Source organism: Asparagus officinalis, chromosome 5 (assembly GCF_001876935.1).
Source record: "Asparagus officinalis chromosome 5, Aspof.V1, whole genome shotgun sequence".
In the NCBI taxonomy this organism is placed as follows: domain Eukaryota; kingdom Viridiplantae; phylum Streptophyta; class Magnoliopsida; order Asparagales; family Asparagaceae; genus Asparagus; species Asparagus officinalis.
The window spans coordinates 128,044,084-128,071,634 of record NC_033798.1 but is presented as its reverse complement, the minus strand read 5'-3'; the positions used below and the strand labels follow the sequence as shown (position 1 = coordinate 128,071,634).

Here is a 27,551-nt window from a genome sequence, read left to right as displayed (position 1 = left end):
GCTCACAAATAGGGTTTAATCTCTCTATGATCTCTCAGAAAGAATATCTCAAAAGCTCTCTTTTCAATGCATAAGAAACCCTAAAAACGTTTAGGTATATATAGGATTCCAACTCAAACCAGAATCCCAAACAGATTTGGAAACTGGAAAACCCGTCGCCGGTTGATCGGGCCTTATCCCGCGGTCGATCGGCCAGAGCATAGATTTCTACAGGGTTTGTGTGCACGTTTGCAGTCGACTGCCCGGTCGACCGGCCAGATACCTGTTTTCTTCTCAGTTTCCTATAGGGTTCGAGGTCGACCGGACCATCTGCGGCGGTCGATCGACCCGAGAATTTCCAGCTTCTCAGTCTCGTTCAGGTTTCGATCTTCACACCATCAAAACCAACAATTGGTCGTGTGGTGACTCCTCATTGTCACGCTTTGTTTCGGTGCTTCAACTGACAAGCTAGTAGGGGTTACATAGTAAGTCTACCATTTTCCCTCAATTTCTTGATTAGATGTAATTCTGATTGTTACGTTCAGTTCAAAGTTTATCAACACATTACTGGTCTATATCATGTGGTAAGCTTCTTATTTCTTGTGATTTGTCTTCATTATTCAAATGGTATTCCTGTTCATTGAAGCTATCATGCATATTATTCTATGAACTAATTTTATGACCAGTTCTATTCTAGTGAAACACCGAGTTCAATTAATGGCAATTTAGTATATAAACTGATTTTCATACTCTAGCTAGAATTCTCTCTTTCCTACTCAACGAGATATACCCTGTTCTGGTGAGTTACGATGAGTAAGCTTCACAGTCAGTTATGCTGTTAAACCATGATTCAATACTTAACTAATAAATCAGTTCTTCATAATTTCATTGAGTATGGGTCTCTACTTCATTTCCACACAAATGTTCTCTGTCCGAATCCCTTTTTTGCCAAAATTCGAGAAAAGGCACATACATTTATAGTTCTCATGGAATAGATAGATTTGCACAAGATAGAAAAAGAATAGAAGCATACAACAAATGCGCTGATAGTAGTCGCGGAATAGATAGATTCACGAGAAGACATAAATAAAATTTATGATCAAATTTCCCCCATTTATTTATTTGTTGGTATGAACTTTTCAAAACTTTTTAAAAAAAGTTAAGGTGACTGCATTAGTAGGAAAGATTATAGATACATGCTTGGTTCAATGCCAATTGATAGTGGTCCTGATCATAGCAAGTGCAGCTCTAAAGAGAGTTTTTATCTTACCAACCCCGCTCAAAGATACACTAAAATATGGTCCTTGATGAATATGAAAACAGATTGAGATGTAATCCAAAATAGACAATGAAAGTTAGCCAAGTCACTATGAAGACAATACTCAAAAAAGCATACATCATAAATTTCCATTCTCCATGATCATCTCTTGCTTGAAGCCTGTATCAATAGGCACTGCTACCTTGAAAAGTTACAACAATGCAGCTTGCACATTTCAAGGTATCAACTAATAATCAAGAAAAATAACGAGATCTACTTCTTTAGTGATGGAACAAAACTGAACTAGTTAATATAAAGCATAAATAATAGAAAAGATCAAGATCTACTTCTTTAGTGATGGAACAAAACTGAACTAGTTAATATAAAGCATAAATAATAGAAAAGATCAAAGATCAAAACCTGCAGATGAGTGCAAAACTGAACTAGTTAATATAAAGCATAAATAATAGAAAAGATCAAAGATCAAAACCTGCAGATGAGTGGAGAAAAAAATAAGTCTGTGATCAGCTTCTCTGCTCAACCAACCATCAAAAATACCAAGGCAGATAACACGCGATTATGCTCCTTTTCAGATCTATGTCCTCAGCGTCATCGGTTTGCTCTTCTTCATTCCAGCAGAACCCTCCACCTTCTTCTTCTTCTTCTTTATCCTCTTCTGAGTCAATTCATTGACTATGTCCCCCTCTTCGACATCTTCATCACCCAAATCTTTCACTTCCTTTGCTTTACCACCCTTCCTTGCCTTATTCTTCGTCCCCAATTCATCGTTCAAGGCCACGTCAACATCATCTCTCATTTTCTTTAGTTTCCTCTCCTTCGTTGGCTCTGATGCTACAATAGAATCCACTTCCATCTTCTTCTTCTTATTCGTCTTAACCTTATTCTCACTCAATTGTTTGTCAGCATGCCTCTCCCCTAGACAAGTGAAAGAAAACAGTGAAGAGGAAAGAACGAATTTTGAGGGGGGTTCCGCTAATGGGTAAGAGGTTTTTCACTTTCTTTTGTTGTGATTTCTCAAGGAGATTTCTCCTCAATTTATAGGGGCTGAACCCACTAACTTCACCCCCCGATCCGCCCCAATGAGAGATTTTCTCTCAACAACCCTTCCACGTTTTCACGTTCCACAATTCTCTCTACTGAGAATTGTTGATTTGGTCATCTTAGACCAGGTCAAGCTAACATCTCCCACTTGACCAAATCAACCAAGTGATATGCCTCCCACTATCCGTGAGATCAGATGTTTCTGCTTACCATTACTCCCACTATCCGTAGAGAGTAACTCTTATTTCATTATTCATGAAATTTTACTTGGACTTATTTATTCCTAAGTCCCATCAAACTTACATGTTTGATAAAAGATTCCGCTGGTATTCCTTTTGTCAAAGGATCAGCAATCATATCTGTAGTAGGGATATAAGTCACTTTGACTTCTCCCTTTTCTACAATATCTCGAATATAGTGATACTGGATCTCAATATGTTTTCCTTTGGAGCTATTCGCGCCACTATTAATTAAGCTAATTGCTGCTTGATTATCACAATAAATATCAATAGGTCCTTCTAACAAATTAAGATCAAGATCAATCAAAAACCGTCTTATCCAGACAGCATGTGTAGTTGCCATACTGCAAGCTATATATTCAGCTTCTTGCGTATATCTAGCAACACACCCTTGTTTCTTGCTGCTCCAAGAAACAGCTCCTCCTCCAAAGATAAATAAGTGTCCCGAAGTGGACTTTCCATCATCTTTATCACCTCCGAAATAAGCATCGGAATAACCGAGGAGTTCAAGCGAATCAGCTTGATAAACTAATCTATGAGTCAATGTACCTCTGATATACTTCATAATCCTTTTAACAGCTTCCCAATGTGCTGGTCCTGGATTACTTTGATATCTACTGACTAGACTCACAGCATAAGCTATATCAGGTCTGGTGCACAACATTGCATACATCAAGCTTCCAATTGCTTGAGCATAAGGAACATCTAATGGCTTCTGCCCCTCTCCAGGGCTTTGCTCTTTACATAATCTCTTTCCCATAACCAACGGAGTTGGTGCCGGATTGGAATTCTCCATTCCAAACCTTTTAAGAACTGATCTTAAATATTTTTCTTGGTTTAAACTTAGCATTCTAGACTTTCTATCTCGAATTATTTGAATTCCAAGAATATATGATGCATCTCCCATGTCTTTCATCTCAAACTTTTCGCTGAGATCTGCCTTGGTTTTATTCAACATTTCTATGTCATTTCCAGCGAGCAATATATCATCCACATATAAGGATAATATAGTAAACTTGCTCCCACTTTTCAAGACATATACACAATTATCTAATTTATTTTGAATAAAACCAAGTTTAGTAACTGCATCATGAAATTTGAGATACCATTGTCTAGAAGACTGTTTTAAACCATATAGAGATTTCATTAATTTGTAAACTTTATGTTCCTGTTCTTTCACCTGAAAACCTTCAGGTTGTTGCATATATATTGCTTCCTTCAACTCTCCGTTAAGGAATGCAGTTTTAACATCCATTTGGAATAACTCCAAATCAAGATATGCAACAATAGCCAAAATAATTCTAATGGATGCAAATTTAGCTACAGGAGAATACGTCTCCTGAAAATCTATTCCTGCCTTCTGGTTATAACCTTTGGCAACTAACCGTGCTTTGAATTTATCAATAGATCCATCAACACGATATTTCTTTTTGAGCACCCATTTGCATCCTATGGCTTTCCTATTTTCTGGTAGATCACATAACTCCCATACCTTATTCTTTTCTATGGAATCAAGTTCTTCTCTCATAGATTCTAGCCATGAAGCTGATTCATGCGATTTCATCGCATCAGAAAAAGTTAAGGGATCTTGTTCTTCTATATTTGTATCTACCGAAAAACAGGATGACTCACATGAATACAAATAGTAATCATCCATCCATGAAGGTTGTGTTCTTGGTCTTTTGTTGCCTACAACCGGTTGATTAGGTACATTATTTTCCATAGGTATTTCATCATTTTCAAGGTTAGGTTCATTCACAATATCAGGGTCATTAGTGGGAACAACACTGTAATAATCATCATCTATTACAGTTAGAGGTTCTGTTTCCTCTTGAACTTGTTCCTCTTCCTCTAGATTCTCTAGAAATGTAGCATCTCTGCTTTCAATGACACCTTTTTCTTTATTGTAGAACTTATAACCTTTTGACTTTTCTGAATACCCTATGAATCTACACTTTATTGTTTTAAAATCCAACTTATCTCTAAGTTGACATGGAATGAGAACATGGGCTATAGATCCCCACTTCCTGAGATGACTCAAATTAGGTTTCCTCCCATTCCATAATTCATAAGGTGTAGATATAACTGATTTGGTGGGAATTCTATTTAAAATGTAGTTTGCAGTTAACAATGCTTCTCCCCAAAAGTTTTTAGAGAGACCAGAATGAGACAACATGCATCTAACTACATTTAATAATGTTCTGTTTTTTCTTTCAGCAACACCATTCTGTTATGGCGTATACGGCATTGTTGTATGCCTTTTAATTCCATGCTGAATACAATAACTTTCAAATTCTTTAGAATTATATTCTCCACCTCTATCAGTTCTCAGAATTTTGATTTTCAATCCAAGTTGATTTTCAACTTCTGTCTTATATCTCTTAAAGCAGTCAAAAGCTTCTAATTTTCTGGATATAAGATAGACGTGTGCAAACTTGGAATAATCATCTATAAAAGTAATAAAATATTCTTTATTACTATGAGTTTTGACACTTAGGGGACCACAAATATCCGAGTGTATCAACCCTAAAAGTTCATTGGCTCTATGTCCGCCAACAAAAGGTTTTCTAGTCATTTTACCAGTTAAACAATGTTCACATGGTGGCAATTGAACATTAGATAGTGCAGGAAGCAAGTTCATTCTGATAATTTCTTTCATTTTTGAAATACTAGCATGTCCTAGTCTAGAATGCGCCGAATTCCTGGTGCATAGAACACATCTTTGAGGACAAGAATGCTGTCCCCAAGATCCAATCTATACGAACCAATACCTTCTACATCGAGATAGGTATTATTTCCCATATAGATTCTCTGTTCTCCTTTCTTCAGCTCGGTGAATTCTACGACTCCATTCTTGTCCTTTGCGATATGCCTAGTCGCACCGGAGTCGATCCACCAACCACTGATATCCGTCATCACAGCATTACATTCCGTCACACCGACGAATTCTCTTTTGCTAGTACCCCCTTGTTCTGGATGCTTATAGCCTCCCTTATTCTCCTGCTTTTCACCTTGTGGGCAATTGGGTTTGAAATGCCCGAACTTTCCACAATTGTAGCAGGCTCCACGGGGTACTTTCTTTCTCTTGAACTGCTGCGATTTCGGTCCTCGTGGTTGTGGTTTACTAGAACTAGGGTTTTTATAGCTTCCAGCATTATGCCTCTGGCGGACATAATTCAGCTCTTGCTGCACCATATTCAGTTCTGGTTCCTTCCTACTGGCTATTAAGTCCTGTTCTATCGCTAGGTGCATAGGAAGATCAGTGACAGACTTAATGGCAGGATTCATTCTTAATGTGGTGGCAGCCACAACAAGTGAAGGGGGAAGACTATTTAAAATGGTTGCCACTTGCATTCTTTCCGGGATTTCGGTCCCAGCAGTGGATAAGTCCTTAGCCATGACAATCATTTTATTTATATACTCTACGACATTGTCTCCCTCTTGCATACGACAAGAATTATACTTATGCAAGAGTAGTTGGATGTTAACTTCAGAAGCAGTGTCGTATTTTTCTTTTATTGCATTCCACATGTCCATGGAAGTTTTATAAGTTTCAAAAACTTTGATTAAGTTATCTTCCATGAACATGAGCATAAGACTTTTCGCCTTTTTATCTTTCGACTTCCACTGTTCAAACCCTTTCTTTTCTTCAGGTGTAGATTTATCAGTAAGGGTTGGAGCAGTGGTTTCGATTATATCATCAATATTGTCATGAATAAGAGCATATCCTATTTTTCTATGCCACATATCATAATTACTGCCATTAAATTTATCAATTTTGCCTAGTTCTGATAGAACGAGTTTACTAGCCATTCGGTAGAGAACTAAAACTAAATTAATTTTAAAAATTTGTATAAGGTTGATATTTTAACAATAATACTAAATAATAATAAATATAAAATAAATAAATAAATTAAATAAAAATGAACCTGATTGTTCTGAGTTGATGAAAGATGCTCCAATTTAAGCGAGTTTGTCACTTAGCAGTGTTGACTGAAGAGTCTGTTGTCGAAGCTTTGACGTCTTGAGAGCAAGTCACCTACTTCAAATGCTGAGGCAGTGAGACCTGTGGGCTTTAATCTTGAATTTGAACAGGTAAGTCACGAGTAGGCCTTGAAGATGATCAAAGTGGGTAGTACACGTGCTAGGAGTAGGCTATGACACGTGATAGGAATAGGGTCACAAGACTATGAACAAGTCTTAAGTCCGGTTTATAGGTGCTGGTTGTATAAATTGGATGTAGGACCCAAAAACAAAAAGATGTAGGCCTGTGGCTAGTTGGACGTTGAGAATGAATCCTTAACAAATTAAAAAAATAGAGGAAGAGGTGTGACAAGACTTGAGGAGGCTTGATGTATGCTAGCTGGACGTGAGAATTGTGGTTGTAGACTTTGTAGATGTAGCAAAGAGCTAGGTTTGTAGATGTAGGCCTGTGGCTATGAACAAAAAAGTAGGACAGAAAAATAAAAGAGACAGGCTGTGTACATAGGACCGAAAAATAAAAGTGTAGGCCTTTTCTTCTTCAAAAAATTGCTGCTGGTTCTTCTTCTTCAACCCAACTTTTCTTCTTCTTCAACAATGGTCTCGGCTTCTCTCTCTTCTCAAAAAATTTTTTCAATCTTGAGCTCAACCGATGGCCTCCGATCTCCTTCAGTCGTCGATGTCGCAGCTCTCGTCGTCGCAGCTCCATCTCTGATACCAGTGAAAGAAAACAGTGAAGAGGAAAGAACGAATTTTGAGGGGGGTTCCGCTAATGGGTAAGAGGTTTTTCACTTTCTTTTGTTGTGATTTCTCAAGGAGATTTCTCCTCAATTTATAGGGGCTGAACCCACTAACTCCACCCCCCCAGATCCGCCCCAATGAGAGATTTTCTCTCAACAACCCTTCCACGTTTTCACGTTCCACAATTCTCTCTACTGAGAATTGTTGATTTGGTCATCTTAGACCAGGTCAAGCTAACAACAAGTTAGGCACTAGAAAGAAATCCTAGACGGGTACGCTTAGTAAAAAAAACATCAAAAAAGAGGACCATTTTCGTTGCATATAACTACCAAAGATGCAAAAAGTGTATAACAACCATCATTATTGTTTATTAAGTGAACAATAACCTCTTTATTGTTCATCGGGTGAACAGTAGGCACCAAATTTTTTTTACTTTTATTTAGGTTCTTTTGTAGAGGGTGTTTGATTAGATCTAGAAAACAATAATGCCGAAGTGGTTGTTGAACTCATAGATGAAGTAATGAAAACTTATTAACCTAACAATTGAGAAAGAATAAACACAAACACATGCCTCATGCACATAACTATGGTTTATAATTTCTTTGGAACGTGATGTCTAGCAGAACATTTTTGTTTTATTCCTGCTTATTAAAATTAATTTTTCCACCTTTGATAATTTCCTTCTAAATACATCTTCTGCATTGCTAATCTATGAACCATGCGTACTAAATTCTCCCTAGAGTAGAAAATAGGGCGCCACATAGTGCGAAATAGTGCATAGCGTAACGTAGCGCCGGCTCATCGCTATGTGGCGCTGGAAAATGGCGTAGAAACAAATTAACGTATACTATTTTCTCAATAGTCTATGCTATGTAACGCACCTTGATATCGTTCCCGAGCGTAGGTCAAATAGATCAAGGGCTGGGATTGCTTTCTAAAGGAACTTGATGGTTGCAATTGAGTTTAAGTGGGTGGACCCTGCTTTTCATAAATAAAAATCACAACTTACCCTACCCTTTGTTGCTCACGTTGCTTCCGCCTTTACAAATCAAAGAAGACCTAAATCCTCTTCTTCCTCCGTCTTCTTCTTCATCATCTCCTCCTGCTCACCTCATCAATTCCTCCTGTTCGCCATCTTCGTCGTCATCAAGCAAGTCCCCACAAAACCCCCCACTGACTTCTGAACCCATCAAGGTATGATTTTGACTTCTGATTCAACTTACTCAAGATTGTTCTATATGCTACAATTTCTGAACCCATCAAGGTATGATCTTGACTTCCGATTCAACTTACTCAAGATTGTTCTATATGCTACAATTTCTAGCCAAAAGTATTTAATGCTTTTGCAGTTTATTTTTTATAATTTTAGATTGATAATAAGTGCTCTTTAGGTGATTAATGTTCTTTACTATGATATGTTACCAATTATCATATTGTTAGCACTGTTTTAAAAAGCCTCAGTCTAGTTCGCCTAAGCGTACACCCAGTGTTATCGAGGCGCAAGGCGCAATGCGGGGCGCAAAGGTCCCTTACGCGCACCATGCGCAAGGCGCACAACGAGGCGCGCGCCTCACTTAACTGAGGCGCATAACCCAAACTAATATTTTTCAACATAAGACAGAGAAGCATATAAACAACATTTTTATAAATTATCACATAAAAAGACTAAGAAATATAATTTCACCTACTAAATCAAGAAAGAGTCTTAATTAGCATGCATAACATAAAGAAGTTCATATGTTTTCACAAATCACAATGTAAGATAATATCCAACATGAGCAAAAGTCTACGAAATAAAATAAGCAAGTAGCAAAATATCAAAGTTTCTAGTCATCCTCATCATCATCATCGTCATCCGACTGAAGTGGAATCTCCTCATCCTCAGTTTCCTCCTCTTCTTCATTAAACTCATCTTCATCCTCCGAGTCTGGCTCACTCCTCCTAGATGACGAAGCAATACCACTTGAAGATCCTCGAACCCTAGCAGTAGCAGTAGACCTTAAAGTAGGTCCCCAATTTTCTTCAACTCCAGTTGCTTCACCTACAACACCCCATCTAAGGTCATCCTCCTCATCCACCAAGTCATTTTCCGCATTGTTGCCCTCTCCAAATTGACCTAACAACCACTCGTTGCTTTTATCTATGTCAGTCAACTTGATTGGATCAACAATATCCATGCAGTCAAATCTTTCCTTCAAAGCTTGATTATATTTGCAATATACTAGATCTTGCAACCTATTGTGGTCCAACCTATTCCTCTTCTTGGTGTGTATCTGCAACACATAAAGTCAAATAATCAAAATCGTACTCGAAATCCTTAATTCTTTAAGCATATGTTTATTCAATTAGATGAAATTAAACATACTTGTTCAAAAGTACTCCAGTTTCTTTCACACCCAGAGGAGCTACAAGTGAGACTAAGGATCCTTATAGCAAGTTTCTGCAGAACCGAAGCTGCTGCACCGTAAGAATCCCACCAATCAGCTGTCAAAATACACAAAGTAATCAATACGAGTATATAATATGTTATTAATTTATTTAACTAAAAAGTATGTGTACATAATTAATTGATATATTTTACCTGGAGATTTCTTTTCTCGGTTTCTAATAGCTATAGGCATGCCAAATAGATCTTGTGCTTCTTTGTATAAAGTCAACTCTTGAGAAATTTTATCTTGATCCTGTTGTGGCACAAGCTTTTGAATGACTTCCCAGAGGCCTTTCATGATCTCCATATCGGCTTGAATGTTAGGGTGGGCATAGAAAAAAATTGGATTAAGGTAAAACCCTGCAACATGCAAATGATGATGTAACTAAACATTCCATCTCTTATCAATCATCTTAAATACCTCTGAATATTTGCTTGCATCATCACCAAAGGCTTTTGCAATAGCCTCTTTAGCTCTATCCATAGCCTCATAAATAAACCCCATGGTCGGCTTCCGCTCGTTATCAACAAGCTTCAAAACACGAACAAGAGGACCCGTGAGCTTGAGAACACGAACAACATTATTCCAAAAGTTAGTCATTTTAACTGTCCTCTCCGCCGCTTTGCCCTTTGGATCTCTTGCCCACTTGCTTTCCACCCACTTTTCAGAGCAAAACATCTTCCTTAGATTATTCTTCTGCTTATGGATGCTTGATAAAGTCAAAAATGAAGTGGCAAACCGCGTTGCCGCCGGTCTAAGAAGCTCTCGAGCATTGATTTGATCTCTCATCAACCTCAAAACCCAACCATGTGAATAAATGAAACCCGTCAACTCCATAGCACGACTCAAGGTCATCTTCACGAACGGTAGTTTTCCGATATCCTTAAGCATGAGATTGAGACAATGAGCAGCACACGGTGTCCAATACATATGAGGATATTCATCCATCAAGTATTTACCTAGAACCAATAAACAAACATCTCATTAGTATTCAATCATTCAATTTTAAAGAAATTAGAAAGCACATCAATCAATATCAAAAAAAATTAAATCAAATTTAAAATTCCATACCGGCTAATTTGAGACTAGCATGATTATCCGTCACAATTTGCACAACATTCTCTGACCCTATGATGTTGTAACGCGGGTTTCGACCCTGGCGTTTTACTGTTGATACACGGGGAGGACCTCCGCGTCTTGCCTTTGTCATTGCGTTGCAAAGATCATTGTCTTGTAATCTTCGTCTTGGCTCCTTGAGAATATGAGAGTTGTCAGATTGTAACTCCCGATGTTGATTGTGAAGGCTGTTGAATTAGAGCTTTCATCAGTTGTCGTGAAGGTCGTCAGATTATAACCTTCAGCGATCTATGTGAAAGTCTTCAAATTGTAGTCTTCTGGAAGTCGTCAGATTGTAACTTCCATCATCGGTGTTTGATGGGGATCAGCTATCTATTGTGATTTTTTTGACAGCCTACAGAACCCCCTCCAAAGTTTTCGAAAGTTCGCGGTTGACTGGGACGAATTTTCGGAATACTTTGGATCTCAACTCTGATCTTGGAGCTGTTGATTCCTTGTGGTAAAGGATTTGTTCTCTGCACTTGCTTCGAAGGCATCATGGTTGAAGGGATTTGCCACGTAGGACCTGTGTGAAGGTATGCGCCATAATCCTGCTTCTGAAATGTGGGGGGTGGACCCTGCATTTTGAACTTGAGATGCGGGTCTCACCCTTGCATGTTGAATTTGGAACACAGGTGTGACCTCGGCGTTCGGCTTTTGCATCGCGGGTCTGACCTCGACGTTTTGACTTAAGACATGGAAGTGGCTTCCGTGCATTTTTGGCTCATCTGCTTTAAGTCTCGGCTCGCATCTATTAAGCTGATGTGCCTGCAAACGTGCATAGGATTTTTGGCAAACCCTCAGCCATCAACGAATTTAATAAGCCTTTACCGACTACCGTTTGAGTCGGGCTAGCATGTGGATTGTCTAAGTCCGTTCCACATGTAACGTTGTGCTAAGAGAATGAACCCTCTTAGACTTGGTGCTATGATTTTGAATACATAGACTTTGTCATTATTTCTTCCTGTGTTACTTGAAACACTGAAAGAAAGTTGGAAGCGCCAGAGGTGTACTATTAACTTAGCATGAATTTTCACTTAGAGTGAAATTCAGAAATTTTCCTTATTATCACTAGGATAATTCCAGAAAATATTTAATCCTTGACGAGAGTCGATAAGTGGAAAGTGTTGCGATCGGAGCAACTTTGAGGACCTATCGCTCTATTGAAGAGGGTCGATAAGTTGAAAGTGTTGCGATCGGAGCAACTTTGAGGACCTATCGCTCTATTGAAGAGGGTCGATAAGTTGAAAGTGTTGCGATCGGAGCAACTTTGAGGACCTATCGCTCTATTGACGAGAGTCGATAAGTTGATTTTGTCAGAGGTGTTTGATATTAACGTGACAAGATTGTGTTGTGATTGGAGCAACTTTGTGGACTTATCATCCTATTGGGGAGAGTCGATAAGTGGATTTTGTCAGAGGTGTGATATTAACGTGACAGGAAGGTGTTGCGATCGGAGCAACTTTGAGGACCTATCGCTCTATTGGGGAGAGTCGATAAGTGGATTTTGTCAGAGGTATGATGTTAACGTGACAAGAAGGTGTTGCGATTGGAGCAACTTTGTGGACTTATCATCCGATTGAAGAGGATTGATAAGTGGGTTTTGTCAGAGGTTTAGTATTAACGTGACAAGAGAATGTGTTGCGATTGGAGCAACTTTGTGGACTTATCATCCTATTGAGGAGGATTGATAAGTGGGTTTTGTCAGAGGTTTAGTGTTAACGTAACAAGAGAATGTGTTGCGATTGGAGCAACTTTGTGGACTTATCATCATGTTGAGGAGGATTGATAAGTGGGTTTTGTCAGAGGTTTAGTGTTAACGTGACAAGAGAATGTGTTGCGATTGGAGCAACTTTGTGGACTTATCATCCTATTGAGGAGGATTGATAAGTGGGTTTTGTCAGAGGTATGATGTTAACGTGACAAGATTGTACTTGTGATTTGAACAAGATTTTGGGGACTAGCGTCTCGCTGGGGAGAATTGCTAAGTGAGTTTATTATCAGAAGCGATGAATTTTGATACTAAGATTTTGAAGACTTAGTATCTTGTTGGGGAAGATTGCGATTTGAACGATTTTGAGGACCTATCATCCTATTGAAGAGGATTGATAAGTTAATTATCAGAGGTATATTATTAACGTGACAAATTGGAGCGATGCCAACTGCATTCATACTCTGTGGGGGTGATGATCGTCAGAAGTATAATGTTAACTCGACGATATGAAAGATTCGTTACTCTTAATCCAATGGATTCCAAGTAACCAACCCCCAGTCTTGATTAAGACTTAGCAGGGGAATAAAAAGAGGTAGACAAGGCACATCACTTAGTAGTGGGGCACTATCCATGAAGTCGGAATAGAGGCACATCACCTGGTAGGCCATTATCTGATGAGTTTGACTATCAGAGGTAACTGTTAACGTGATAGTTTTGTGGATCCGCCATCCTACTTGAAGAGGATTGGTGGAGGAATATGGAGGAAAATGACTATCAGAGGTGACGGTTAACGTGATAGTTTTGGTGAGGAAAAGGACTATCAGAGGTGATCATTAACGTGATAGTTTTAGTGGACCCGCCATCCTATTGAAGAGGACTGGCAGGAGAATTTGGAGAAAATGGACTATCAGAGGTGATGATTAACATGATAGTTTTGGTGGACCCGCCATCCTACTTGAAAAGGATTGGCAGATTAATGGACTATCAGAGGCAACTGTTAACGTGATAGTTTTGTGGACCTGTCATCTATTGAAGTGGATTGGCAGATTGATGGACTACCAGAGGTAAATGTTAACGTGATAGTTGTTGGACCTGTCATCCTACTGAAGAGGATTGGCTTCAGTGGTTGTAGTATCTTCCCCTTCTGACTGAGAAGATTGGGCTTGGTCCGATTGCTCAGGTGAAGGTTGGGCTTGGTCCGATTGCTCAGGTTGATCCTGCCTACGATCATGCCTACTTTGTTCTTCAGCTTTGATCCTGGCAATAATCTTTTGAGCCTGTTCGCCTTGAGAGATTAGTTGTCTCCAAGAACGGCATTCTGCAACCCTCATTTGTGCTAGAAGGTTGGTCTGCAAGTTGTGTCGACAGGTCTCTACTAAGGTAGACTGTGTCATACCTGTCGAACACCGGAGAGCCATGGTTCGGAACCTCTTGACGAAGGCTTTGACGGACTCCCTCTTCTTCTGCTTAGTGGCGAGAAGGGTATGGATAGAGACTTCTGTATCCTCTTCAAAGAATCTTGACATGAAGAGTCTCTCTAGATCCGCCCACCTTTGGATACATCCGGCAGGTAGTTTCCTGAACCATTCAAAGGCAACTCCCTTGAGGGTGCCAATGAACATTGGAGCCAGTATGGCGTCGTTTGATATCACATTCCCAGTCTGTGACTTGAAATGATAGATATGCTGGTTCGGTGATCCCGTTCCATCAAAAGTTTGTAGCGTCGGGACTTCGAATTTTGGAGGATAAGGAGCCGCATCCCATTCAGCAGGATAGGGTCTGATAACTCCCTCGTCTTGGAGCTCGCTTCTGTTGGCCATGGCATTGAGGCGGGCTTCCAATTCTTTCATTTTGGCAGAATGGAGATTCTGTTCGTTCTCCGTCTCTCTTCCTTCATCAGAGGAAGATTCTAGGTTGTGGGCTTCTTGGTCAGAAGCCGTGTCATCAACCACTTTTCCCTTCCCTTTGCTTGTGTGAGGTCGGGATGAAGACGTTTTTCCTCTCCGGGAGGATTCTTGCCTGGGTGGCGAATCTGTCTTCTGAGATTTGGCCTTGTCTGTGACAATTTGAGTCAACAGGGCCATGAGTTCATTGATGGCCTCTTGCTGAGATTTGAGCATGGCCTCCTGCTCATCGAGTCTCTTCACGAGATCTTCATGGCTTTCTATCATATAGGCGGAGCTCTCATGTTCAACAAAAGAGCTTGATGATTGGGACTCTGCAATGGCTGAGTGTTCATCATCGGAATTGGTTCCTCTGGCTAACCTCCGATAATTGACAGGGAGAATGGTTCCTGTTCGCGTTCGAGTGCGTTGGTAGACTCCTTCAAACTCGTTAGCGATTTCTCTGACGGTCGGCGAACGACTTGTCTCAGAGTCATCGGAACTAGGACCTGAGGCTTTCCCTCTGGCGATCACATTGATAGTGACCTCAGGATATTCGGTCTCTGGAGACTTCTTCCTGTGAGAACATCGTCGTTGGTTGGGCAAAGCAACATTCGTAAATTGGTCGAACACCAATAGTTTGGCCACATATGAGCAGCATTGATATTCCGAGAGGACCGTAGGAATGACTTGTTGCATCGGTCTTTCTCTTGATATGAACTCTCTCAAGTCTGTTGTAAGGACTAGAGAATTACTCACTGATCGTGAGGTTTGAATTGGAACCCCCAGCCCATGATTGGACAAGACTGGCTCTTGGTGAACATGGATCTGGTTGAGATGCCTTGAATCCATGGACTTTTGATATCCGCCCCTCAATCTAGTCGCGCTACGCAGAGTGTTCGGGGGTCTCGCTGCCCGGTCAGCGAGCCGGGGGTCCAGGGGGCGGCGCGGGGGGATGGTATACCCCCCGGCGGGGTTCGGGGCAGCGCCCCGAAGCTCCACGGAGAAGGCCAGGTTCCATATTGAATTTCGTCACCCGAACGCATGCCTGAGCTCCAGGTGTTGCTGGTGAAACGCAGATTTGAGAGTTGTGTTTATTTTGTGGAACGCACCCCTGAGGGTTGCGTTCATTTTGTGGAACGCGCTCCTGAGGGTTGCGCTCAGTCTTCTTCACACAGAGCTTATGTTTGGGCTCATAGACGCGAGACTTGCATTCTGAAACAGAAACGCAGAGCGCATGGTTGCGTTTAGGCTTACGAACGCGAGGCTCGCGTTGGTTGGAGGATCGATTTTCTCGAAGTTGTACTTGTCGCATTCTCGGAGATGTGCTCGTCGTAAGGATCTCCTCCTCCGTCGAGCGACGTTCTTCTTAAAACGTTGCTTTGGCACGAACGCAGAGCCTTCAACTCGGTGGACGAGTTTGGCCGAAGCTGAGCTCACTCCTTCGGAGGAGGGGCTGTCCAAGCAATCTGGCCCAAAGGAGAGGTCTTCCTTCGGCATAGGAGCAACAGTTGGATCTTTAGTCTCTTTGGAGGCTTTGTGGACCTTGCGCATAGCCTTGGGGCTAAGGGATCTGGAGGAGAGGGCCTCCTCAAACTTGGCTTGATCAAACTCTACCACGAGAGTTTCGACAGTTGTTCCAGTGAGATGAACATCGAATTGCGCCACCACTTCTTCGTCACAGAAGCTCTTCCCTAGCGGAGTCGCCATCTTTTGTTTGTAGGAAATTTTGCAGTAAAAAGACAATGAAGGAAAATTGATTTGTATTCCTTTAATCTCAGTTACAATTGGATTTCCGATTACAAAAGAGAAGAGAATGAATTTGATTCTCTCCTTTGTTTAATTCTGGGTTCTTCACGGTGGCGATGAGATGCCTCCCTCGAATGCTCGCGTCGAGTTTGCTTCTCGTTGACGATCCTGGCAAGTTTAAAACTCTTGATGAGTTGATAACTCTGATCGAGTTTAGAACTCTTGAAAAAGAGTTGATTTGAACCGAGAATCGGTTCTCAAGCCAAGGATGAAGAAGCTCTTGTTGCAGATCTCCCAAGCTCCAGAAATGCTCTAAGGATCCTGTTGACTAGCCAAGAAGTTCCAACAAACCGACCCTGAAAGATCCAGCCCTGATCTGATTATCAAAAATCCGATCCTTAACTCTGTTGAGTTTGTTGTTATTTATAGGGGATTAAGGGGTGTAACCACCTCCTTAATTCGCTCCTAAGTGGGGCTAATGGGATGTAACCGCCCCCTTAAATCACTCCTGAGTGGAGTTGTGATCCCCTCAGATCGTGGGAAACGGTTTTGGAACCGTTTAGCTCGTGTTTGAACGAGTTAAACGCAGGCCCGCGTTCTGACGCAGTGTCTGGAAGCTTGAACGCATCGTCTGGAAGCTCGGACGCAGCAATTAGAAGCTGCGTTTGCAGCTTGAACGCATCGTCTGGAAGCTCGGACGCAGCAATTAGAAGCTGCGTTTGCAGCGTTGGAATCTACGCCTGAGCTGCGTTTGCAGCGATTTGGAAGCTGCGTCTGAGCTGCGTTTAGAGCTGCGTTGGGCAGCGGTTCTGAGCTGCGTTTGCAGCGATTTGGAAGCTGCGTCTGAGCTGCGTTTAGAGCTGCGTTGGGCAGCGGTTTGAGCAGCGATTTGAACTGCGTTCAACGTCGGTTGGAGCTGCGTCAGGCAGCGGTTGAAGCTGCGTTCAGCGGCTGATTTGAGCTGCGTTCGTGGCTATGAACATGGTGCGTCTTGATGTTGGTTCGCGGGGAGGACTTCCACGTCTTGGTTTGAAGAGACCGTCGATTTGTAGTCTCTTTCTATCGAAGTTTTGCAAAGATCGTCATTTTGTAATCTTTACTTTAGCTCTTTGATATGCAAGAGTCGTCAGATTGTAACTCTCGATGTTGGTTATGAAGGCTGTTTGATTAGAGATTCCATCAGTTGTCGTGAAGATCGTCAGATTGTAACCTTCAGCGATCTACGTGAAAGTCTTCAAATTGTAGCCTTCTGGAAGTCGTCAAATTGTAACTTCCATCATCGGTGTTTGATGGGGATCAGCTATCTATTGTGATTTTTAGACAGCCTACACTTTGCCCTTTGGATCTCTTGCCCACTTGCTTTCCACCCACTTTTCGGAGCAAAACATCTTCCTTAGATTATTCTTCTGCTTATGGATGATTGATAAAGTCAAAAATGAAGTGGCAAACCGCGTTGCCGCCGGTCTAAGAAGCTCTCGAGCATTGATTTGATCTCTCATCAACCTCAAAATCCAACCATGTGAATAAATGAAACCCGTCAACTCCATAGCACGACTCAAGGTCATCTTCACGAATGGTAGTTTTCCGATATCCTTAAGTATGAGATTGAGACAATGAGCAGCACACGGTGTCCAGTACATATGAGGATATTCATCCATCAAGTATTTACCTAGAACCAATAAACAAACATCTCATTAGTATTCAATCATTCAATTTTAAAGAAATGAGAAAGCACATCAATCAATATCAAATAAATTAAATCAAATCTAAAATTCCATACCGGCTAATTTGAGACTAGCATGATTATCTGTCACAATTTGCACAACATTCTCTGGCCCTATCTTCTTAATCTCCTCATTTAAGATCTCAAACATCCTCGCACCAGTCTTGATCTCATCGGAAGCATCAATAGAGGAAAGAAATATTGTTCCGTGAGGAGAGTTCACAAGAAAATTTATCAAAGTCCTTTCCTTCCGATCAGTCCAACCATCCGACATAAAAGAGCATCCTTTTTTGGCCCAAACCTCCTTATGAGGTTGCATGAGATCTTCAGTGTACTTCTTCTCCTTCTTAAGCAATGACTCTCGTAATTGATGGAATGTTGAAGGTGACAAGTTAGGCCCAAAAGCCCCTACTGACTTCAACATAATTCTAAAGGACCTAAGTTGTACGGCATTAAAAGAAATTCCCGCTTGATACCACCAACGGGCAATATCTTGATGCACTTTAGCAACTGCATCTTTGTTGAGTCCTTCTTCAATGCTTGTTTGCCGTAATTTTCGCCTTCTATCATCTTTGGCTACCTCCAGTTCTGGGTCAAATGAGAGAAATGAATCCATAGGCCCCTTCCTCTTTGTTGAAGATCCCACACTTCCCCTTCCTCTTGTAGATAAGGAAGATGATTTAGAAGTAGAAGTCAATTGCTCCTTTCTCTTGTTCCTAGTTGCTTGTGCTTGTTCTTCAACCTCGTCAACTTCATCTATTTCAACCATGTCATCATCTTCAAGATCCGGCATGTAATTTTCCACTGCTTGTTGTCTTCTAATAATTGCTTGTTTTTTGTCATATTCCTTAAGCTTATCAACCACATTCGAAGGAACTTTATTGCAAAGGGAAACATTTTTACGTTTCCTCGTCGTTCCAATAAGATGCTCCTTTTGCCTTGATATGCCGTCATTGGTGATCTTATTACAATAAATGCACTTGTGCTTGTTGGAATTCCCTTCCTCAACAAGAGAAGTGTACTTCCAAGTCGAATCTTGTCTTCTACCACAATTCGCACTCGCCGATGCCGATGAAGACATATTCAAGTTTATTAGTCACCTACACCCAAAATTATGAGAATATCAACTTAAATTATCAAATTATGCTAACTAAAATTTTCAAGTAACAAATAAGATACAAGAAATATGTGTTTTAATTAAAAATGAAATATGTTTTTTAAGTAACAAACTAACAATTAAGTGATTAACAATTAAATATTTACACGTTCATAATTTATTAGTTAGCATGCTAATTACCTATTTTAAGCTCTTTTTTCTAATTATACTAATTACTAAGTTGTTATTGCTCATTGACTTTGTTTTTCTTTTTTACAGATTATACTTGAGTTAAGTAGCAACGAGTAAGGATGAAGAATCAATCAAATTTTCCAACACAGCTACCAAAATAAATATCCATAATTCATTCATTGAATATGTAATTTGTATATTCATTTTGTATATTTGTATTCCTATTTTCTAATGAGATCTTCATATGTAAATGTATATATAACAGTTCATTGAACAACAACAATTAAAGGGAAAAAACTAAAAAAAATAAGAAAATTAAAGAAAAAAACAGAAAAATAATTCTCAAATTAAAGGAAAAACTATTTTAAGCTCTTTTTTGTAATTATGAAAAACTGAAAATAAACAATAGTTACTTCATATAAATTATTTTCAAAAAGAAGAAAAAAGAAAAGATAAAAGATAAAAAGAAAAGAGAGAATCTGTGGCGGGTCTGGAAAATAAAAAAGAAGAGAATTGGTGGAAAAAGAAAAAAGAAAAACGAAAAGAAAAAACAAAAGAGAAAAACTAAAAATAAAAACTAACGTGCTGTTAGTGAGCGGCGGTCTTCCCAGCGGTGTCGGCGGGAAGTTCGGCGGAGGTTGTTGGGCAGCAGCGTCCTGACGGAGGTGTTGGCAGTCAGCGTCGACGGCGTCGGAGGGGGTCGGGCGGTGGAGTCGGCTCGGCTGGCAGGCAAAGAGAGCGAGGGAGAGTGAGTCGGCTGCAGGGAAACCACGTTTGGGAGAAAAAGAAGAGAATTGAAACCCTAAAAAAATTGGGTTTAAGTGAATATGCGTCTGTAACCCAAACCCGCTTCAATTGTAAGCCATAACCCGCTTACAACCAACCAAACCCATCTCACTGCCCCATCAAACTGGGCGTAGTGAGGTGCTGCGCGCCGACGGGGCACCATGCGGCATCGAAGGCGTGCCCCAGGTCGCGGCGCACTCAGCAACGCTCGCCACGCCCCGTACTGGTGCGGGGTCGGCGTTGGATGGCAGCGTGCAGCGTCCTGGGGCGCGCCCCAGGCGATCGCCTTAATAAGCCTGCTCGCCACCGCCAGTCCCCTCCTCCGCCGCCGTCGGTCCTTCTCCCGCCGACCATCAGGTAAATTTTTTTAATTAGTTAACCTGTAAATTATTTTTAAAATTAGTTAACCTATAAATTGTTTTTTAATTAGTTAACTTATTTACTGTTTTAGGTAAAATTTTCACTTACAAACTGTTTTTTAAATTTAAATAGTTAACCTTGTTCAATTTAGTTTAATTAATTAGTTTATTAATTAAATTAAGTTAATTATAGTTTAATCTTGTTCAATTTTAGTTAATTGTACTTAATTTTTGTTTAATCTAGTTCAATTTTAATTATTATAGTTTAATCTTGTTCAATTTGGGTTAATTTTAGATGATTGTAGTTAATTTTACTTTAATTTTGTTTAATTTTAGTTTTATCTTGTTCAATTTTATTCAATTCTTTTTTGCAATTTTATAAGAATTTAATACATTTTTGTGAATTATTGTAATTAAATAAATTTAAAAATAGGCAAACACCTAGGAGTACACCCAGGCGCCTAGGCCCCGGTTCGGACGCCTAGTCCGCCTAGCGCCTTTTGTAGCATTGATCATGAAGGCTCTGATACCACGTAGAAAAATAAAAAAAATCAAAGATTATTATTCATCTAACACAAACATTTCTTAAATATAGATTAGGATGATATTACAAAATAGGTATGAGATAAAATCATATTTAATCACATTTCACAATATCTTATAATATCCTATAATATCTGCTAGATCTAAATACAAATAATATCTAACAATACAATACATAGTTTAATCTAAAACACTCGCTGTACACTTCTCAGACATAAATCCTACACTTTCCTACGCATCCACTTTGGGAATTTATCGAACAAGGGCCAGGTTCGTTTTCAGCCCATGTGCAGTTAAAAACTATGTTTATGGGGGTTGTCTACGTATTTAACTCGGAGGTATGATTTCAGCCCATATATTTCAGCCGTGTCCCCGTACTCTACCTTTTACAAGTTTGTTGTGTTCGCAGCCATGCAACTTAGCCAACCATAAACAAATTGGTTGTCAGCGGTCGCCAGATTAATATTAGTCAGTCTACTCCAGATTAAGATTAGTCAATCTAAGTTAACACCCAAATTTGAGAAGGAAAAAAAATAGAGTATCTTATGATATCCAACATCACAAGTAGGCATATCATCAGGCAGCCTCCTCATCTAATGGGCTTGACCACTTACTGATGCTAATCATGTCAGAGATTGAAGTCAGGAAACATTTAACTCAACATACTAAAGAAGTTAACCTGATAAACAAAAAGACAAAATCACTGGAGGCTCTTAAAGAACATAAGGTTTGGTGACAGCATGCTGGACTGGGTTCAACTTCAAGCTATATCAATTTCTAGCATGAGACACACAGGTACATCTCAAACCCAACCCATGTTTTAAATGAGTTAAGCAGGTATACCAGACCTACACACCTTTATATTAGGGTTTTTTATAAGATAATCTAACATTACAGAATAAAAATATTTAACTCTAGTAAAGAAGTCTTCTTGCATTGCATGCAGTAACCAGTTCTCCAATTCTTTGCTCGTATAGAAAGCTAAGATACAGCGTCAGATAGAGGTCTAACCTCATGAATCATTCAAAGAACAATTTTTCTAAACAGACCCATTTCAAATTTTTTTTTTTAAACCGACTTTTTTTTTATTTACCAAAACCGACCCGATTTTGTGATTAGCAGACTAATCACCTTCCTAAATAGTCGGGGTTGGCAACCCCGACTATTTAGGACGGTGTTAAACCCTAATTAGAAGCCTTAAACACTAAAAATTAATGTCCTAAACAGTCGGGGTTGCCAACCCCGACTATTTAGGAAGGTGATTAGTCTGCTAATCACAAAATCAGGTCGGTTTTGGTAAATAAAAATAAAAGAGTCGGTTTTAAAAAAAAAAATTTGAAATGGGTCTGTTTAGAAAAATTGTTCATCATTCAAATGAAGGTGCACATTGCAGCCAAAGAGTAAAAATGGTAGGATAAAATTTTTATAGCATTCCGTCAAGATCTGACCAAGTAATATATAGAGCACATAAGAAATAAAATGCATAGTCCCCACCTCACGCACAAGAGGTCTGATTGAAACCATATACTTGACGAGTTCATATGGTGAAGGAACTGGAGCTAACCCTGAAGCAGACAATTTGAAAAATCTTTGGGGTGCATTTCAGGGCCAACAAAAGGACATGCAGAAATCCATGGTAGCTTACATTAAAATATAAAATGGCATGAAGTCATCAGAGGTGGTTTAGACGTACGAAACATGTAAATTGAGCAAAGATCAACTAGTGTGCCGGACGTGTGATCAATGTTGGGGAGCTAAAACCGGAGGAACAAATAAACACTGAGGTCATGCAAAACAAAAGGAGAAGAAAAAGAAAGACCGATTCATTTGCTAATTCAAAAAAGAAGATGCTCTTATCAAAGCTGAGTGGAGAAAAATAAAAGAATTCATGCAGCTAACCCAAAATTTCAGGAAGAAGTTTTGTTGCTCTCGTAGATGAAAAACCTGGTATCCTTTGTGTAGAGATTCCTTAAGCACAACATGATACTATGAATAAGGATCATGAAAGGACATCATTTGGCAAACCATCAGATGTGGAATATGATGTTGAAAAATAAAGAGATTGGAAACAAGCAGCATTCTGCCATCAGGGTAAACCACTTTTTTTTCCTAATCTCACACTCTTGAATAGGTTGGTTTCTAGATCAAATTAAGGGAACAGCTGCGCATAGCCAAAACATTGGTACGTTAGAAAAATGAATCTTCAATGTTCTTGCTCAAGTCTTGTATTGATGCTGAATCACAGACCTCTACCATGTTTGTGGGAAAATGCTCCACACTTGAGAAATATTCCAAGGATGTAACTTGCTCAAGTCTTGTACCTAATCAAAGTGACAATGAGTGTAATCGACCAAGTATATACTTCCCATAGACTCATACCAAAATGTGGCAGAGGCATCTGTCAGTGATCACCAACCCAATCCATGGATTTGTCATTGCCAAAACAATGCATTATGCACACCTTGATTTCACCACCTTAAACAACTAAGAACGGTCATACTGGAGTTAGAAATGTTGTTTACAGCTTTAGGTTTTCACTCATTAGCAGAATCATTCTTCTACTTTAAAGATATACACTTGTATTCACTTTGGGGCATTGACATTGTCTTCTTCATTCTTTCTTTCATTTCTTGGTGAGTTAGGTAGTCATGATAAATTTCAGTCCATACAAGCAATCTCTTAAGTCTTCCCAGATATCTTAACCGTTAAGCCAAAGTTAATGGTCCCATACGCTGGGTCAAAAAAAAAGTAAATACCATAACTTTGGATCATTGACACTTCTTCCATGAAGTTGTCATGTGGGATACATGTTGGACACTCCATGGGCATGATGCGTCGAAGCATTCTTAAACATGTTGTCAATTTTATAATATTCTTTCTTCTATGTCGGACACTTCTCATCCACATCTTAGAAAAGTCTATAATGTGCCAAATACCCATAGATGATGATATGAATTTCCTTTCATCTATAAGTCAATATCATATTTTAATGATATGAAACAGCATTAGGAATATACAAAGACAAGACAGGTTACAGCTCTAAAGATGGATGAAGAGCCAAAGTGTATGCAAACAGTAACTTTGTCCATTATTACAAATCTGAAGGAATTATTCGTCAAATACTACCATTTTTATTAATTTTCTAAACAGCTTACATTTCTCATACTTATTTGAATGAAGAAACAAAAGGAATCGTGCGGCGCCACCCAATTTTAATGCATTGTAGATCCAGTTTCCTATAAGCCCCATCTAGAAGTCAAGAGAATGACGCACTGAAAGAATTAAAGCCACTATGTGGACCATGTATGGTTAGAAGGCAAAAAATAAGGCAAGTTCCTTCATATGTTATTAAAACAGAATCTTGTTTTCCTGTCCAGAGCAATTTACAACTGCAAGTTATGCGTGAATAGCAGTTGAAGATTGGAATAGTCATACTAAAACTGAAACACACCACCACCAAATTGTTGGCACCATACTGGGCTTACAAGCTTCAACCACTACTATGGGCATCATTCAAACACGAAACAAATATTGATTTGTCAGCTTGCTCTTTCTACCGCAATATGTAGGCTTTCAAGCGAAATATGACGCTTGGATGTTCAAACAACTATAGCTTCTGATCTATTCTTTATAGTTAGAGATAACATGGAACAGCGTCAGTGATCCATAGATAGGCCCAAATTTGATCTTTTTGAAATCTTAAACAAAATCTCAAATGAACACATGTTCCCAAGAATGCAGGATATGATCTACTGTATAGGAGAATCTACAGTGGCAACAAGTTTCATGTCCTAAAACATCAATGCATAATCAACCATGAGAGATCTTTCTCCATGCATTGGAAGTTTTCGCAAAAACAACTTTTAAGAATTTCCTAGCCTAAAATCCCAAAGCTTTTAAGAGTTACAGGTCCTAAAAATCCCTCTTTTCTCTCAAATAAAGTTTAACAAGCTCCCACTAAACATCAAAAACCCCATTTTCAAAAGCACTACAAAACATGATCGAATTTTTAAGACCCAAGTGTCAAGATTCTCAACCAAGCAAACAAATAAACAAATAATAAGATTCCGCATCTCACATTAACTAAAAATTACCACCAAATCAAACGATTCTCTCCTCACACAACAAGACAAGGTGAACAAACTCTAAACAAACAAAACCAAAATCAAAAGCAATTCACTCACCTGAACAAATTAATAACTAAAATGTCCCCGAGGGAAAAAAATCTCAGAAGTATCATTTACATGCGGCATACTGCATACACCCTTCATGTTCTAAACTAATTAATATAAGGCAATAAGGGAGATTAGAACACACCATGTTCTGAACTCACTTGATGAATATGAAAACAGATTGAGATGTAATCCAAAATACACAATGAAAGTTAGCCAAGTCATTATGAAGACAATACTCAAAAAGCATACATCATAAATTTCCATTCTCCATGATCATCTCTTGCTTGAAGCCTGCATCAATAGGCACTGCTAGCTTGAAAAGGTACAACAATGCAGCTTGCACATTTCAAGGTATCAACTAATAATCAAGAAAACTAACGAAATCTACTTCTTTAGTGATGGAACAAAACTGAACTAGTTAATATAAAGCAAAAATAATAGAAAAGATCAAAGATCAAAACCTGCAGATGAGTGAAAAAAAAATAAGTCTGTAATCAGCTTCTCTGCTCAACCAACCATCAAAAATACCAAGGCAGATAACACGCGATCCTTGCTCCTTTCCAGATCTATGTCCTCGGCGTCTTCGGTTTGCTCTTCTTCGTTCCAGCAGAACCCTCCACCTTCTTCTTCTTTATCCTCTTCTCAGTCAATTCATTGACTACGTTCCCCTCTTCGACATCTTCATCACCCAAATCTTTCACTTCCTTTGCTTTACCACCCTTCCTTGCCTTACTCTTCGTCCCCATTTCATCGTTCAAGGCCACGCCAACATCATCTCTCATTTTCTTTAGTTTCCTCTCCTTCGTTCCCTCTGATGCTACAATAGAATCCACTTCCATCTTCTTCTTCTCATTCGACTTAACCTTATTCTCACTCAATTGATTGTCAGCATGCCTCTCTTCACCACCATTCAGCAAAGCACTACCCTCCTCATCTTCAGTCACCACTAATCGGTCGCCTTTAATCTCCGACCCCTTCTTCCCTCTCTTCTTATCCTCGCCCTTCTTCAGCTTCTTCTTCGGCCTTTTCTCAACACCCACATCTTCATCAGTATTCCCCTTCTTCTCCTTCTTCTCCTCCTCTCTCTTCCTCTTCTTCTCCCCTTCCTTCTCATCCCAAACCCCCTCAATCTTCATCCCAATCTCCGGAACCTTCTGATAAACCGGCAAAGCCACCGAATCCGCCGTCTTAACGTGCACCGACCTCAAATTCTTCCACCTCCTCGGCACAACCTCCATCGCCCCTTCAACCGCGGCCATCACATTCTCCACAATCTCATCCAAACTCTGATTCACCCTCCCAATCTTCAACCCACTACAGCTCCCAGACCTCAAATACAACAAGCTCGAACCACACCAGCTCTTAATTTGCTCAACCCAGCCAGCCCTACTAAAATCCACGGCCAAAGGAGTCTTCTTTCGTTTAAAAAAGTGCTTGCCCAATAGCCTCGGCAGCAAAGGCAGGACCTTTCGGTCGGAGAAGAAGAGGTCGTAGGAATCGCAGAGCTTGCGGCGGGACTCAAAGGGTTTGTAATCGGATTGGAGCTCCGACAACCCGATAACGGAGGAGATCGGCAGGCTTAGGGCTTACGATTTGGGCCGAGGGCGGCCGCGGGGAGGAGAGGGATGATGGGGCTGTCGTCGAGGATGATGCAGATGGAGGTGGATTGAGGGTTGAACGGGTGGAGAGGGTGGGGGATTGGGATCCGATAAGGGTTTGTGCGCGCTTTGCTTGGGGTTTTGGCGAGGGCCAGGATTAGGTAGAGGAGGTCGTCGTGTTCGAAGAGCTGGGCTTTTTGGTGGCTGGATTGGGATTTGATCCGTTTGAGGAGGGCGGCGATGGCGTTTGAGAGCGATGAGCGGGCGATTGGATTGGGGGTAGGGTTACGGTTCGGAGAAGAGGAAGACGCCATTGAAAGAGAAAAGAGAGTTTAATAATTAATTAGTTTATTATTTTTTGCTCAGATACTTGCCACACAAAAATAACCTCTCCTCACGAACCGCAACCCTTGATATATCTGGGTAAAGAGTCGGATCGGGTAAACGCAAACCTTTATCCTCTTCATCCAACCCAACGGTGACGGCGGATCCCTTAGCGGTCGGTTCCAGCGACAACCCCTCTACCCGAATCCGGTAGCCAACTTCTCCTTCCCTCCACCAAAGTAAGTCCTCAAATTCTTCCTCTCTTTCTCTCGAACCCCTCCCCTCTTCTTTCTTCTCAAAACCCTAGATTCTCAAAACTTTTTAGGGTTTAAGCTATTTTTTGCCGTTCTTGATAAACTCTAGGGTTTAAAGCTGTTTGTTCATGAAATCAAGAATTAAAACTTGGATTCCACGCCGATTTATCATTCTTAGCAAATAAATTTTCATTTTTTTTATGGCAATTGGTTGATTTTTATGCTTGGTATTTCTTGAATTATTTTTAAAAAAACCAATCTAAAACTGTCAATATTGCTGGAAAATCCTGGGATTCAATGCTGGTTGCTCATAAAATATAAAATTTCGTTCTTGATAATAATAATTGCTT

The 27,551-nt window shown here is 40.0% G+C and overlaps 4 protein-coding genes across 4 annotated transcripts in view; 1 reads left to right on the top strand and 3 right to left on the bottom strand.

Moving 5' to 3' along the window:
- Positions 1,594-26,955, bottom strand: LOC109841256 (ribosomal L1 domain-containing protein 1-like). The gene is given in 3 exon segments (XM_020410169.1): positions 1,594-1,657; positions 25,487-26,607; positions 26,610-26,955. Coding segments are annotated over 2 exon segments (1,344 nt in total). The 5' UTR covers positions 26,938-26,955; the 3' UTR covers positions 1,594-1,657; positions 25,487-25,591.
- The window catches only part of LOC109841257 (zinc finger BED domain-containing protein RICESLEEPER 2-like), a 33,109-nt gene continuing 12,059 nt past the window's right edge, over positions 6,502-27,551 (top strand). Inside the window, exon 1 of the mRNA XM_020410170.1 lies at positions 6,502-7,295. The gene's annotated coding sequence lies outside the window, so the exon portion shown is untranslated. The remainder of the gene's footprint in view (positions 7,296-27,551) is intronic.
- On the bottom strand, positions 8,896-10,472 carry LOC109841258. Its single transcript, XM_020410171.1, has 3 exons — positions 9,842-10,472; positions 9,626-9,744; positions 8,896-9,533 (listed from the first exon to the last, which is right to left on the bottom strand). Exons 1-3 carry the CDS (start codon positions 9,993-9,995, stop codon positions 9,087-9,089), a joined length of 720 nt encoding a protein of 239 aa, XP_020265760.1. The 5' UTR covers positions 9,996-10,472; the 3' UTR covers positions 8,896-9,086.
- On the bottom strand, positions 10,074-18,968 carry LOC109842592. The gene is made up of 3 exons (XM_020411449.1): positions 17,932-18,968; positions 17,488-17,820; positions 10,074-10,648 (listed from the first exon to the last, which is right to left on the bottom strand). The coding sequence occupies exons 1-3, from the start codon at positions 18,953-18,955 to the stop codon at positions 10,074-10,076; spliced, it is 1,932 nt and encodes a 643-aa protein (XP_020267038.1). The 5' UTR covers positions 18,956-18,968.